At 48.5% G+C, this 15,168-nt stretch overlaps 1 protein-coding gene across 1 annotated transcript; it reads right to left on the bottom strand.

Moving 5' to 3' along the window:
- Nucleotides 1-885: 885 nt before the first annotated feature.
- On the bottom strand, nucleotides 886-2,691 carry LOC132686698 (olfactory receptor 10C1-like). Its single transcript, XM_078440862.2, has one exon. The coding sequence runs from the start codon at nucleotides 2,567-2,569 to the stop codon at nucleotides 1,625-1,627; it is 945 nt and encodes a 314-aa protein (XP_078296988.1). The 5' UTR covers nucleotides 2,570-2,691; the 3' UTR covers nucleotides 886-1,624.
- Between the last annotated feature and the right edge of the window lie 12,477 nt (nucleotides 2,692-15,168).

Here is a 15,168-nt window from a genome sequence, read left to right as displayed (position 1 = left end):
CAGTAAAGCCCGTGCTCTAAATCACTACCCTGCCCTGCCTCTAGACTAATATGGCTAACTTATGTATTGAACACTTAGGATGTGTCCTTTCACTTAATTTTTAGAACTCTTGGTTATAGAATTTTTTAAGGACAACAAAAAGAAGGAAAAAAGAAGTTACTTTTTTTTTTGGTCTTTTTTTGACATAGTCGAAAAGCAGCAAAACCAGGGGTTTGGACCAACACCTTCCTCTCTCTGTGTTGGATGTCCAGATCTGACCCACGGGGGCCTCCTTCGGGCCCTGCTTTCTCTAAACAGTGTTGCAATCATGGAATCAAAGCTCCGTAAGCAGGAAGGGATATGAATGGCCACGCGCTCACGCAGAGAGGACAAGACCGTGCGTCTCACCAAGGTCATGCCCGTGAGGGTGAACCCACTGACCCTCAGACCCGTGGCCCCACGGATCCCGGTCTGGTCCGTGTCTCTTCACCACAGCCCAGAAATCGTACTATTTTCCTCACATAGGTATTCGGATGCTTCTTCCTTCTTCCAAGGGATATTATGAAGGTTAAAGGCATACATTTGAGAGAAGCTACCACTGTGTTCTGAAATAGGGCAGACATACCAAACATAATTGGTTTGAGTTTTTTAGCAGTTACTTGTATAAAAATGAAAATAGATAGGGTATTCAAGAGCCATACAGTGGCCTCAGCTCTGCCAAAATTTGGGTCCTGCCTCTCACCCTCTGACATGCTTTGGCAGGCATTTGACCTTCAGTCTACATGTCACCAGAGTCCGGAGGTTGAACCTGAGCATTAACTTTCAGACTTTGCTCACCAGAGGACTTGGTTTGGCGGGGCGGGGGGTGGGGGGGGGGGCAGGAGGAAGAGCCGAGGGGAAGAAGGCACAGAACGTGATCCTACTTTCTCTTTCAACCTGCTTTCTACTTCGCAGGTGAGTGCTTAGCTCTTTGTTTGCTGCTCGGGTTTTGTTTCTGTTGCTGTTTACTTAGCACGGCTGCGGATCCCTTCTCTGGAATGGTCCATGACATTGGGCGAGAACTCAGACAACACCCCCGTCGTCACCATCTCCCTCTTGCCCCAGTAGAGAGCACACTGTAAAATGCAGCCTCCGGCCTCCTGCTCCCGGGGTGGGGGGTGTTCTCCCCCCACGGAGCTGCCCTCCCCCACCCAATAGCCCACCACCCCTGGCTCTGCCTATGCTCACACCTGGGAGCCATAGCTTTGGGCTCCTGTTTTCCACTCTCCCACCCTTTCTTCTGGGCAACCCTCCGCCCCCACCTTAGCTTTAGATTATCTTCCTCTGCTCAGCGTTGCTCTGTCTCCCCAGGTTGGAAGTTCAGCAGAAGCATTTCCATGGGGTCCCTGTTTTTTTCCTTTCTCCTCTGTGGCATTTCCCCCCCGTTAGATTCGAATGGAATCGAACACACACCTCCCTTCTCCCTACATGTTCACATCTGATGAACCCAGGTATGTCCCCCTGAGTGCGCGTCTGCAGCACGTTCGACAGATAATCTGATGGATTCGTTCACTGGTGTGGACTTCAACCCTGACCAGATGATTGACCAACCAACCGGCTGGTTCCCACTGCAGCCAAGCAGCTGAGCTGTGACCAATTCAGCCCGTCAGGGTCCCTTCAGAATAGTCCTGACCCTGACAGTGACCCTCTTCACGGCCTCCCTCACTTCCTTGTTGCGAAGGGTATAGACGATGGGGTTGAGGAGAGGAGTGAGAAGGGCATACACCAAGGCGATACACTTGTCTGTGCCCTCAGAGCGGTTCCCAGGTGGCCCCACATAGACCGTGAAGGCGGAGGCATAAAAGAGGGCCACCACGATCATGTGGGAGGAGCAGGTGGAGAAGGCCTTGACCCGGCTGGCAGCCGAGGGCAGCTTCAGCACGGCCCTCAGGATGCCCCCGTAGAGTCCCCAAATGAGCACGAAGTTGCAGCCAGTGGCCGCACCAATCACCGCCCCGTGCACTCGAGCGTGCCAGCCTGCGTCCACGCACGCCAACCGCATCAGCGGTGCCAGGTCACAGAAGTAGTGGGCCACCTCTTTCAGACAGAAGGGCAGGGTGGCCGTGAGGCTGGCTGGCACCAGTGCCGCTGAGAAGCCAGCCACCCAAGCGGCCCCTGCCAGCCAGAACCGGACCTTTCTGGTCATGAGTGCCCGGTAGTGGAGCGGGCGGCAGATGGCCAGGTAGCGGTCCAGGGCCATGACGCCCAGCAGATGGCACTCGGTCATGCCCAGGGAGTGGAAGACGTACAGCTGGATGAAGCACACCGCTGCCGAGATGGCTGAGCGCCCACGGAGCCACGTGTGCAGCAGCGTGGGCACCGTGGCGCTGACGTACCCTAGCTCCAGGAAGGAGAGGACACCGATGAAGAAGTACATGGGCGTGGACAGTCCAGCATCCACCTGGACCAGGACAACGATGAACAGGTTCCCGGCCAGTGTGAGGAGATAGAGGCACAGGGTCCCCAAGAAGGCAAGAGGTCGCAGGGTTCCGGGGACACTGAAACCAGCGAGGACGAAACTCTGGGTCCACGTGTGGTTGAGCGGATCCATGATTCCTAGGAAGTACTTCAGGATTTTCCTCTCTTTGGAAAAGTCTTCCTGGTGCCAAGAACACGAAGTGTGAGCACCTAGCAGCAACCTGACATTGTCTAACCAATGCCAGTCCCTTCACAATAGAGGAATTGCACTCCCAAGGGCAGAAGTGGATGGACCCACATCATAGAATCTGTTGTTGACAGGGCTGGAACTAGAAACCAAGGCTCCTGATCCCAGTTGAATCCTCTCTAATTTATAATATTGGGTTCTAGATACTTGGGCATCTGGATCTTGTCTCTAGTCCCCCATCAGCAAATAGAAGAGACAAGAAAATTCCTACCTCTATCCTTCCTATAGTTTCCGATGATGAAACAACCAGCAAAACTGGGCTGTGGAGAAGAATGGAGTCATCCCCTAAAGGTGACTTCCAGGGCCTCTTTGAGGAAGCCACACTGGAGTTTATAGACTGTGCCCATATGGGCTGGAAGGAGAGGTGGGAAATGGCAGAGATGGGGGCACTCTGACAACAGTCCTTGACATCTGAGGTCCGCGGTGCCCGACGGTACCTCCCCTAGTAGACTCACCATGTCTTTTGAAGTATGATCTCCACAGGAGACATGCACTGGGATCTCTTAGAGAGGAAAACCGTAAGGTCAAAGTCCCAAGCAAGAAGTCCTATAGCATAAAAAGAAGAGCCTTCTTTGAATCAGTGATTTGGCTTTAGCACCTGCTCTGTCACTGACCGGCAGGGCACCCTGAGCTGAGCAACTTCTCCTCACATACCCTCAACTTCCCTAAAATAAACAAAAAACAGTGTTGAACAGATGTTTTCTAAGACTCTTACAACACAGAGCATTTATGGTCCCCTAAAGTCCCCGAAAAATGGTTTGGGGGGAGGGGGGAGGGACGCGATCTACACTAACATGCCCAGAGTTCTCCTCCCACACCCTTCACCCTAACGAACCTCCCCTAGGAAAGATCAACGCCCTCCCCTGGCCCTCTGCTTCTACTACACTCACCCCTGCTGCCCGGTCCCTGCCTGTTACCTGACGGTGTGGATGACATTAACACTCATGGGACCCTCCTCATCATCGCTTGCCCCCCAAGACTCTGCCCTCCTTATATCTCATGCTCCGGGACACACTGGTCTCCCGGGGGGCTCCTTGCTGCGTGCTCCCTGGGGTTGCCGGGTGTGACTAGCCGTCTCCAAGGGGTTCCTCTGGGGCAGGAAGTGGGGCACGGGAAAAGTGAAGCAGATCCACACTGTTTCTCAAACACCTTTTCTCAGCCCTGCCCTAATTGTTGGGCTCTGGAGTCCAGTGTCTTCAAGTTCCAGAGAGATTTCTCCAAGGAGAGAGAGCCCACCCCCCATAATCTCGGGCACCCACAGACAGTAACACCTTGGGGACCTCAGAAGTGTCTCCTTCCTAAAAACTGCCTTGGTAAGAGACTTCTCTATCAGCTTCATTTGCACCAAAGACAAGGGCTGGGTGACCCCGGAGGACTGAGCCATGAATTTGCGCGCAACTAGCTTTGCCCTGGTTTGAGGAAGATCAGCTGCACACGATTCTCTTCTTGTCCATGACAAGCATCACCGCTCCTTCCTGAGCACATCTGCTACTACTCATTCACTGAGCCCCCCAGCACTGCGTGTCTACTGTGTGCCCAGCACCATCGCAGACGCGGCCATCGTGCCACCGTCGTGATTAAGACACGGGACACCCACGTGCTGCTGACCCCGCCTCCCGCCATCATGCCCCATTTATAACCACCAGGATCATCATCATAAAGGTCCTGCAGTCAGCTGTGGCACCCTGACCTCAACTGGACACCATGCACGTGCCTGCACTGGACGGGTAGAGAGGCCATATAAATAGTAGACCGAAAGCATTAATCCACTGGAGACTACTGGATGTCCACCACCTACGTTTGTGGATTTGAACATGGTTTAACATCTAGGAATCAGAAGCAAAGGACAAGATAATAGCGAAACTAACCCGGCTATCAGGACATTCACCATGAAAGATTTGCGCATAGACCACATAAACGCAGAACAAACTCTCTTCGGGTCAACCTAGAAAATCTTGAGAGAGCTGGAGTTGTTTAGTTGGTTTCGAGAAGTTTCTTTAGAAAATTATGTAACCTGTCTTTTTTTTTAATATGAAATTTATCGTCAAATTGGTTTCCATACAACCCCCCGTGCTCATCCCAGCAGGTGCCCTCCTCAATACCCATCACCCTCTTTCCCCTCCCTCCCACCCCTCATCAACCCTCAGTTTATTCTGTTTTTTTTTTAATTTTTTTAGTACATTTATTTATTTTTGAGAGACAGAGACAGCGCAAGTGGCAGAGGGACAGAGAGAGAAGAAGACACAGAATCCGAAGCAGGCCCCAGGCTCTGAGCTGACAGCACAGAGCCCGACTCAGGGCTTGAACTCACTTGAGATCATGACCTGAGCCAAAGTCGGACACTCAACCGACTGAGCCACCCAGGCACCCCTTATTCTCAGTGTTTAAGAGTCTCTTATGGTTTGCCTCCTTCCCTCTCTGTAACTTTTTTTCCCCTTCCCCTCCCCCATGGTCTTCTGTTAAGTTTCTCAGGATCCACATAAGAGTGAAAACATATGGTATCTGTCTTTCTCTGTATGACTTATTTCACTTAGCAAAACACTCTCCAGTTCCATCCATGTTGCTACAAAAGGCCATATTTCATTCTTTCTCATTGCCAGGCAGTATCCCATTGTATATATAAACCACAACTTCTTTATCCGTTCATCAGTTGGTGGACATTTGGGGTCTTTCCATAATTTGGCTATTGTTGAAAGTGCTGCTATAAACATTGGGGTACAAGTGCCCCTATGCATCAGCACTCCTGTATCCGTTGGGTAAATTCCTAGCAGCGCTGTTGCTGGGTCATAGGATAGATCTATTTTTAATTTTTTGAGGAACCTCCATACTGTTTTCCAGAGTGGCTGCACCAGTTTGCATTCCCACCAACAGCGGGTTCCCATTTCTCCACATCCTCTCCAGCATCTATAGTCTCCTGATTTGTTAATTTTAGCCACTCTGACTGGCGTGAGATGATATCTCAATGTGGTTTTGATTTGTAGTTCCCTGATGAGGAGTGACATTGTAACCTCAAGATGGGAAGAATCTCGACCTTCTCTGATGCTTGGGCAATTAGGGGTTCTCATTCAGTCTTTTCCAGTCTTGAGCCTATATTCCACATCATCTGAACACCTGACTTTCCTCCAGGATAGATGTTTGCAACTGACATTTGACAAAATTTCTGCATTCTCCGTAGTTCCAAACACCAAAATACCCCTGAGTTGCAGTCTTATTTATAGATCTGTAGAATTCTGAGACAGACTTCCCCCATGCTTTGTAGAGCCCAGCTGTATATCACCTGGTCTGGCAATAAGTGTATTATAATAACTGTGCGCTTGCCTTCAGAAACCTATCAATGTGACACACACATGTGTTTATAAGAAACAAACCCAGATCAATCCAATAATATGTGCCAAAGTCTTGGCAGTGTATATGAATAAGAAGTGAGGTGTTTGACCTAATCGCAAAAAAGAGAGAAAATAAAAATTGGAGGGTTGCTTGGCTCAGGAAGGTATTTATTTTCTTCTCGGGTCATCCTTCACCAGCAGGGTGGGCTCACCTAATATTTTTTCTGCGTTAGAAACTGAGCAAGAGTAAAGAACAACTTCCAAAGCCTCCATTAAGAAATTTATAATGTAGCAAAAAAGACTACTGAGAACCCTATTACAGTGTTAAGGGAAGAAAGTAGGATTTCCAAAGTGCCGACATTTTACAATATGATTGCTAATATTTCTTAAAAAGGCTTTGGGCAGGGAAAGATGAAAAATAACAGATAGTAAGTGTTTAAAATGATTTTATAATGGGGCACCTGGGTGGCTCAGTTGGTTGAGCATCCGACTTCGGCTCAGGTCATGATCTCACAGTTCCTGAGTTCGAGCCCCCTATCGGGCTCTGTGCTGACAGCTCGGACCCTGGGGCCTTCTTCAGGTTCTGTGTGTGTGTCTCTCTCTCTGCCCCTCCCCTGCTTGTTCTCTGTCTCTGTCTCTCTCTCTCATAAAAAATAAATAGTAAATAATAATAATAAATAAAATCATTTTATAAGTGATTTTTAATTTTTATTCATAAATATTCTGTATTATGGACATATGTAGATGTAATATTGTTCTCCAAGAGAAAAAAGTGATCCAAAGGTTAGAAAAGTTGTCATCAAAAGCAGCTGAAATGATATGAAGAGAGGAAAAATCACAGTGATTCTGTTATTCATTAGGTATATTTAAGTTATTAAATGCTCTTTATTTTCCACACTGCCTATTAGGGAAAGCATGAGGTGTATAAAACATCCCTTTCTTCAAGATGCTTGATTTGGAGTGAGGGAGACAGACCCCAAAATGGGCATTTATAAAAGAACATGGGCACTTAAGTGTATGAAGAGGTATTCAACCTGACTCATCCTAAGAGTCATAGAAATTTACATACATCGAGGTACTTTCCTCACCATCGGCTTTGAAAACGATCCAAAAGTTTAAAAATACCCTTTGCTGTCAAGGCTGCAGGGAAACATTCTCACGCATTGCTTCCAGGAGGACAGAATAGTTAAGAAATTTGAAGGAAAATTTAGCAATGCTTCCGTATACGACACATTCACTTCCGCACAGCAATCCCACCTCTAAGAATCTGTCTTACAGACATGCGTGCGCGCATATGTGAAATGACGTGCACCCAGAGGTTTTCATTGTGATTCTGTTTGTAATACCAAGACATGTCATTATAGCGACACAGTGCAATCGTATATCCTGGTTTGCCCAGGTGAGTTCCAGTCAATGCCTGTTTTTCAGGGATAATTATCCATAGAGCCCCCCTTCTTTCTGAAAAGTACTTGGGTTTATTTAACTGGAAACTATATAAGCATCTGGGGGATGGAGCGTTAGCTTTAACGCTACCACAGAGTTTGTGGTCTGAATATGTATGTGTACATGTATACATCATGCTTTGGCTCCTTCCTTCTTCTGTGCTGACAACAGTCTATCACTACAGAATGAGAGAAATAAGTCAGTAAAATACTGTACAACCTTGGTTTACGAGCATAATTCGTCCCGAAAACATGCTTGTGATCCAAAGCACTTGTGTATCAAAGTGAATTTCCCCATGAGAAATAATGGAACCTCAGAGAGTTCATTCCAAACCCCAAAATATTCATATTAAAATGGTTATAATACAAAATAATAAAGAAAATACAAAATATTTAAAAAAATAAACAAGTTAAACTGCACTTACCATTGAAAACCTTTGTGAATGGTGTGGGGGAGACAAGAGAGAGGAGGGTTATTGTGTAGGACTTTCACTACCACTAACAGATGTTGGTTATAATACAATAGCAATAAACTCTTGTCATAGGCTGTATTTAACGTAACTGGCAATAAGGCATCAGAGAAAAGGTCTATATCCGCAGGCAGCCTGACCTAGAAGGAAGCAAAACATCCCTAAGCTTACTCTCGTACGGAAAAGCAAAGGACTGTCCCTACGTGCTTTGAAGTGACAAAAAATACACGAGTGCCAGTGTGGGCACCTTCCAACGTTCCGAAAAAATCAGCGATTTCTGCCAAACACCGTGGCCTGAGACCGAGCATGTGAACATGGGAGATGATCACCCACAATCCCTCAGTAAGAGAGAAGAACCATTGGCTCAGTTGTGATCACGTGACATTTGACATCACGCACATCGTGTCATATTGCACGGCATCACTCGTTATCGAGTTAAAATTTGTTAGAAATGTTTGCTCGTCTTGCAGAACACCCGCAGAGCAAGTTACTCCCAATCCAAGGTTTTACTGTATAGACATATCTATCTATATCTAGAGTATATATATAGTATACAGAAAAAGATGTATATAGGATATAGTATATAGACATAAGTGTATATATATATATATATATATATATATATATATATACTTATATATAAGTATATAAATAGTTTAGTCTATAGAAATAGGTACACATATAGAGTATATGTAGAAATAAGTATACATAGATAGCACAAAGAAATAGGTGTATATTCTTATTTCTTTCCTTCTAGAGTAAGAACCCTGATGGCAACACAGAAGAAGGAAGTAACCAAAGAGTTGGCCCTGAGACATCCACCCAATGAATCGCATGGATGTCTTGCTTCTGACTTCTTTCCACATCACAGCAAAAGAAAAACAGTGGTGTTCCTAAGACACAGTGGGGTGAACAGAAAGGCCGTTTGCTGGCCCTGTAGACCACCCAGGGGAGGTGATTTCCCCGGGCTCTCTCTTCTCTCTCTCACCGCTCCAGGGGAGAGGCGCGGGGATAGGGGTCAGCCGCTTGCCTCAGGTCTGCGTCTGTTAGGAGGCTCTAAGAAGACCCGAAGGGAAGGGCCTCAGAAGGCTGTGGAGAGAAAACACTATGAAGTGAGGAGGCGGGTGAGTCTGGAGCGTGACACTGATGTGGGTGAGAGGGATGGCTGCTGGCCGGGCTTTGGGAAGGGGACCTGGTCCCTGTCACCCTGGCTCGACCCTTAGGATCCAATCACACATTCCTTGTTTACTCAGCAGTGGGCAGACACGCAGACCCCATGTTAGAAGGTAGCGGTGACTTTTGGACTCCCCTGGGTTGTCAGGTAGGCATGCATGTCCCCACAAGAGGACTACAGGCCCCAGGGCTCCCTGCAAGGACCTGGACAATGGCCAGCAATGCCTTCAGACCATCGCTGGGGAAATGCGTTGGCCCATGACCACCCCTCAGGAAGAAGAACTGAGAGAGCACCGTGCAGGAGAAGAGAAAAGGGTGAAGACCCCAATCCAGGCATTGAGGGCAAAGTGTAGATTCTGCAAGGGCAGGGAGAAACACACAGAAGGTTCCAGGCTGATTTGGGAACCTAGGCCAGGAGAAAACACTTGATTTGGAGTCTTAACAGTTCCACTGACTCACACGGGACAGCAAAGAGAAGTACGGAAAAAATGGGGCGTGCTCTGGGGTGCCCGGGGGGCTCAGGCAGTTAACCTTCCAACTTCCGTTCAGGCCATGATCTCACCATTCGTGAGTTCGAGCCCCGCGTCGGGCTCTATGCTGACAGCTCGGAGCCTGGAGCCTGCTTCGGATTCTGTCCCCCTCTCTCTCTCTGCCCCTCCCCCACTTGCATTCTCTCTCAAAATAAATAAACATGAAAAACAAACAAACAAACAAACACTGGGCCCTCTCCAAGGAAAGGAATCCCCCTGCAGAAACCTATGTGGCAAATTGGAAGTAACAATGACCGATGCTTACGTAGTGTTTAATAGTCTGTTTGCTTTGCAAGTACAAAATAATTTAACCCTCCCAAGAATTACTTAAATAAGATTCCACTGTGCAACCCATTTTCCAGATGGGACTGAGTGCCTGGTCCGAGCAAGAAAGTGGTAGAGACAATGATCGATTGAATCAGGGACACGGGCTCAAAGGCCCTTCTCTAACCATGACCCTGCCCTGCCTCCAGGATAGTGAGGCTTCTTCATTACGTGTGGAACACCTCTTAGCCATCGGGAGCACTGAAGTGTTCGGCACCTTGCATGTTTTTTTCCTTTCATGGTGATAGAACTGTGTGGTGGAAATGATATATATGTAAAAGGTGAGAAAAATGGATGTTTGCAGAGAGGTTGTGTGTTTTACTGACATCAATAAAAGTGAAAGAAATGGGGTTTGGGCCAACACCTTCCCCTCTCCGTGCTGGATGTCCAGATCTGACCCACAGGGGCCTCGTTTGGGCACTGCTTTCTGTAAGCAGTGTTGCAGTCGTGGAATCAAAGCTCCGCAAGCAGGAGGTGATGTGACCGGCCACGCGCTGCAGGGAGGACAAGGCCGCAGGTCTTGCCAAGGTCATGCCCGCCCGGTGAACTGCTGACCCGGGATTGGGTCCGTGTCTTTTCACAGCAAGTCCCGGAACCTTTGTGGCGTTTTGTTCTGGGTTTTTGTTTTTGTTTTTGTTTTTTTTTCATTTTTACAGCAAAACTATTAAAAACAAGTTTACGAGGACAGTGATCTGTCTGCCACGTCTTTGTCACGAACAGCGGGGCCTGTCACCTCCCTGACCCTCAATTCACTGGCCAGAAAAGTGAAAAGACTGACCTAGATGATCTCAGCCAAGGAAGCAGTTGGGAGCCAGGGGAGAAACCAGGGTGTAGGGAGAGGCCTGGGCTTCCGGACCCCAGCTCTACTTTCCCTTTCAGTCTGTTTTCCACTTTGGTGCGTGTCTGCTTCGTGTATTACGTTCTAAGGCCATTTGTTTGAAAACGGGAGGTCAGACGATTTCCTGGGCGTCTCTGCTGTTTCTTGAAGAGCGTCTGCTTCTCGTCAGGCTAGGCCGCAGGATGTGGAACGGACGTGAAGAAGGAAAGCGTCCCCGATCCCCGGCTGCCCGCCCACCCGCGGCGCACACAGACAAGTGTACATTCTGAACAGGTAACACAACGCAGCGTCCTCACGGGAAGAGTCAACAAGAGTAGGGCCACGGGCGTATGGGTTGGGGTCTGGGAACCAGGGCCTAGACGATGGCCTAAATTAGTTAAAAATCCCCACTAAAGGCCAGGGGGAGAGGTGCATTGAGGATGGAGACACTGAGGCAGGTCTGAGCCCTCTGGTATATACTCATGACCCCTCTGTTTCTGAGAAACTGGGTGCACTGAGAAACTAGGGGTGAGGCTGTTAGTAGATCTGGGAGCCACAGGCCGGGGAAGGGAGACTTGGGGTAGCGATGAGCTCTGACATCTTCTGAATCTGTTGTCTTGAATTACATCTCCCACTTACCCCCTGCTTATATGCCCTTTTCTCTCCATCCATTCTAGACTGTCCCAAATCAGCAAACCATCTCCTTACCTACCTATATGGGTCCTTTTCAAACAATGTCCTCCCCCCCCCCCAACCCCTGCCCCGGGCATGAACACTAGATCCGTCCTTTTTCTAGTAGCCTAGACTAGTCAAAACATTCTGAACCTCAGTTTCCTCACGTATAAGGTTATATCCCCACTTGAGGGGGCACTCAGTAAGTAATATTTCTGCTATCTATTACAACTAGTTTGTCGGCGGTAAATATGTAGGTACGGACGAAAAATTACCGATGATTGGTCTGAATGGGCTGAGAGATCGGGAACTTTGAATGTCGTTTCAACTGACCTCAAAGAATAAACCCACAAAGTCAGTGTCTGTTCTGGGAAAGCCCCCAGAGCCTCAGGCCTCTACTTGCGAGATGGGGAGGCCACGCGTGTCCTGTCCTCGCCTCGGTGCAGAAGCACTCCAGAGGCAAGAGAGTGTTTGCTGGGCAGCACAGAGCTGGGCCCACATGTGGGGCCTAAGGGAATCCTTCCCTAGGAAGGATCAGCATCCAAGGGCTGGATGATAGCTTAAGTCAGTTAAAAACGCCTGCTAATGGTAGAGGGCAGAGAGGAGGGGGAAACTGAGGCCTCCGATATACTGGTGCAGGTCTTGTTTCTGCCACTTCTGACACAGATCCCGGGGCGTGTCAATAGCCTCTCTGCTCACGCCGGCAGCATGAGACGGCCCTGGCAATCTTGGAGCAGTGTGTCCGGAACAAGCCTCAGACACTGCCCTGCTTCTCGGTTAGATCTCACGCAGTTTTGCTGACCTTCCATATCCTTAACTTTGGTCCAGCAGAGGCACCTTGGGGCCACCGCTGAATGGTCCCCTGCCACAGGCATCCTGTCAGAAGGAGCTGGGTACCTCGGATTCCCCCAGGGAAGCCTGACAGCCAGCCCCATCCAGCCAAGGAATCCCTCTCCCACGACACTTTTCTTCTGAGCACCTCAGGGGACAGAGTAAGGGGCTAACAAGTTTGCTAATAAGAAGACAAATGAGCTGTTGAATTGAGCTGGGGAAGCCAGAGGGTGAGGCAAGAGTCCTGTTCCCCGGAGGGGCCTCTGCCTGCTTAATGATGCGCAGTCTGAACTTCGGTAATTTCAGTAATTATCAGCATTTTGCCTCCATCCTGCTACCCCCCCCACCCCCACCCCCGCCGGAGTTGTGAGCGGTGGAGTCTTTTCTGCTTGCCTCCCTCAATTAACACTAATTGGGAACATGGGAACGCAGACCCAGGATGTCAAAAAACAGCCTCAGAACACCATACTTCGGAGAGTCTTTTCCCCAGGCCCGGTCAGGAGACACCAGGGTCCCAGCTTCGCCTGAGCCACACCGAACTGTCCCTACCGTCACACGAGGCACTGTGCATGTGGTGTGGCTTCCGCAGGCCTGAGTTGTAATCTAGGCTCGGACTCTGCCTAACAGATTCAGAGTCGGCCACACACGTTCCCTGACCTATATTTTCGTAGCACCTGAAACGTGGAGATCGGATTTTATGACTTTTGCGTGGCTCCTTTGAGCTCTAATTTTAGCAACCATGATAAATGTGTTTTTTGTTCTGATACCCAGGAAAACAGCATCAAGAATCAAGAGTTGTAGACTAACTTATGCTTTAAAAAAAAAAAAAAAAGAAGAAGAAGTTTCTTGAGGGTGGGGAAGTGAAAGAGAAACAGGGCATATGATAGACAAATGTGTGCCCCCTCCCCCCAAAAGAGGGGCATATACCATCTGAGCTCAAAGGAAGGAATTGCTAACACTTGTTTGCCCTTTCAGAGAGTTTTTTAAACTCTCACTTCCTTTTTAAGAAAAAAAAAAAAAAAAAGATTATAATTTCCTTCTAGAAAAAAATGAAATGGTCTGGTCCCCTGCCTGTCCCCTGCCTGTCAGCACATGCCTGCTTGTCTGTGCACCTATTCACGCATACACGGCACTGAGTCTCCCGGCTCTCCGGGCGACTCAGCCATCAGAACCACAAGTGCAGCGTTCGGTGTTGGTAATCATAGGGAAGAACACGCAGTCGAGAAAACCTTGCGTTTGAATTCCACTGTGCACAAATCAGCAGTCATGAAACGTTGTGCGATTTAGTGAACCCCTTTTGGCCTCATTTTGAAAACTGTTCATGTCAATGACGCCTACCTCGAAGGTTGTCGCAGGAACTGGGATCATTTACGTGGGCCTGCCCTAGGCGCTGCAAGAACAACATCGAACTCGGTCGATTGCTGTTGTTATCCGCATTGTACTTACGCACCCGATTCCTAACAGAACCAAAGAGATGACTCTTGACATCTGTCGAGTAGCAGCCCTTTGAAGCGTTTGACAAAGGGCATAAATCCAAACGAGTGTTAGGTCTGTGGAGTCAGCGGGTCCCGTCCCAAGTCCTACGATCACACAGAGATTAGTTGAAAGTGGTCAGAACCACTTGTGACGCTGAGCCGGACTGTTCCCTCCTAGGATCCTACCTGCTCCGGACAAGAGGCAAGCACACCAGAATGCTTTCTAGGAGATCCCACGTAGAACATAGGGCATCACAACTAACGCGTCAGCCTTCATGAGTTAGCGGGAGGAATCAAGGGGCGTGAGAAAGGACCCTGACCAAAGCTGAAGTTCAGTCAGTATTAAGGCCCTGTCTCTTCCCCTTTTAGAAATGCCCAGGCTGCTGAAATCCGCCCTCCCCACCCCCCGCCCCCCTCACCACAGTTCGATCACTTCTCAGCTTGCCCACGGGGTTTCACATTAGCTCTGGTCTTCCTGTGTGTTCTGTTGCAAAGAAATCTTCAGCTGCCTTTGAATAACATAGCACAGCCTTTTCTTAAAAAAAAGAAAGAGACTTTATTTTTTCAGGGAGGTTTTAGGTTCACAGCAAAACTGAGCAGAAATTACAGATCTCCATTATACCTCCTGCCCCACACATGCATAGCTTCCCCTACCGTCATCGTCCCGCACAGAGTGGCCCGTTTATGACAATTGATAATGACGCATCATTATCACCCAAAGCCCATAGTTTGCATTAGGGCTCAGTCTTGGTGGTGCACATCCGTGGGTCTGGACAAATGTACAATGACATTTATCCATTACAGTCTCATTCGCTGTGGTTTCGCTGTGTTCCACGTTTCTCCCCTACTCCCTAGCAATCACGGATCTTTTTACCGGGTCCGCACCTTGGTCCTCTCCAGAATGTCCCACGGTTGGAATTTTTCAGTACGTAGGCTTTGCAGATTGGCTCCTGCCACTTAATAACATGCAGTCAAGTCACCTCCAGATCCTTCCATGGCTTCACAGCTCATCGCTGTTTATAATGGTCCATTGTGTGAATGTATGTGTGATGTTAGTTTGGACTAAGACAATCAGCTTTCTTTTCTGCAGACAGCCTCAGAACGTTTGCCCACATTAGCTCTTGGGAAGCCTCATCCGTCTTGCGGGTCAGGTGGGGGCTTGCCACAATACCGTCTGTGAGCTGGTGCCATTTATTTGCCACGTCAGGGTTTATGGTACTCCAGAATGCATCCACTGTGTCGCAGAAAAAAAACACTACAGAACAAAGGGTTCATCAGGCCCCCGAAACTTCAAGAAGCTCCCTGCGAAAGAGAAATTGTATTTACTCACGATGAATGCAGAAAGCGCGTGTGATCGAGATTTTAATCATTGTGATAAGGCAGCCTAGTCAAGAGGCAGCTAGTGCCAAACTCCTTTGATATGTT

The sequence above is a fragment of the Panthera onca genome, chromosome F1, assembly GCF_046562875.1.
Source record: "Panthera onca isolate mPanOnc1 chromosome F1, mPanOnc1 haplotype 2, whole genome shotgun sequence".
Lineage (NCBI taxonomy): Eukaryota > Metazoa > Chordata > Mammalia > Carnivora > Felidae > Panthera > Panthera onca.
The sequence above is the reverse complement of the archived record's forward strand: the minus strand, read 5'-3'. Positions and strand labels throughout refer to the sequence as shown.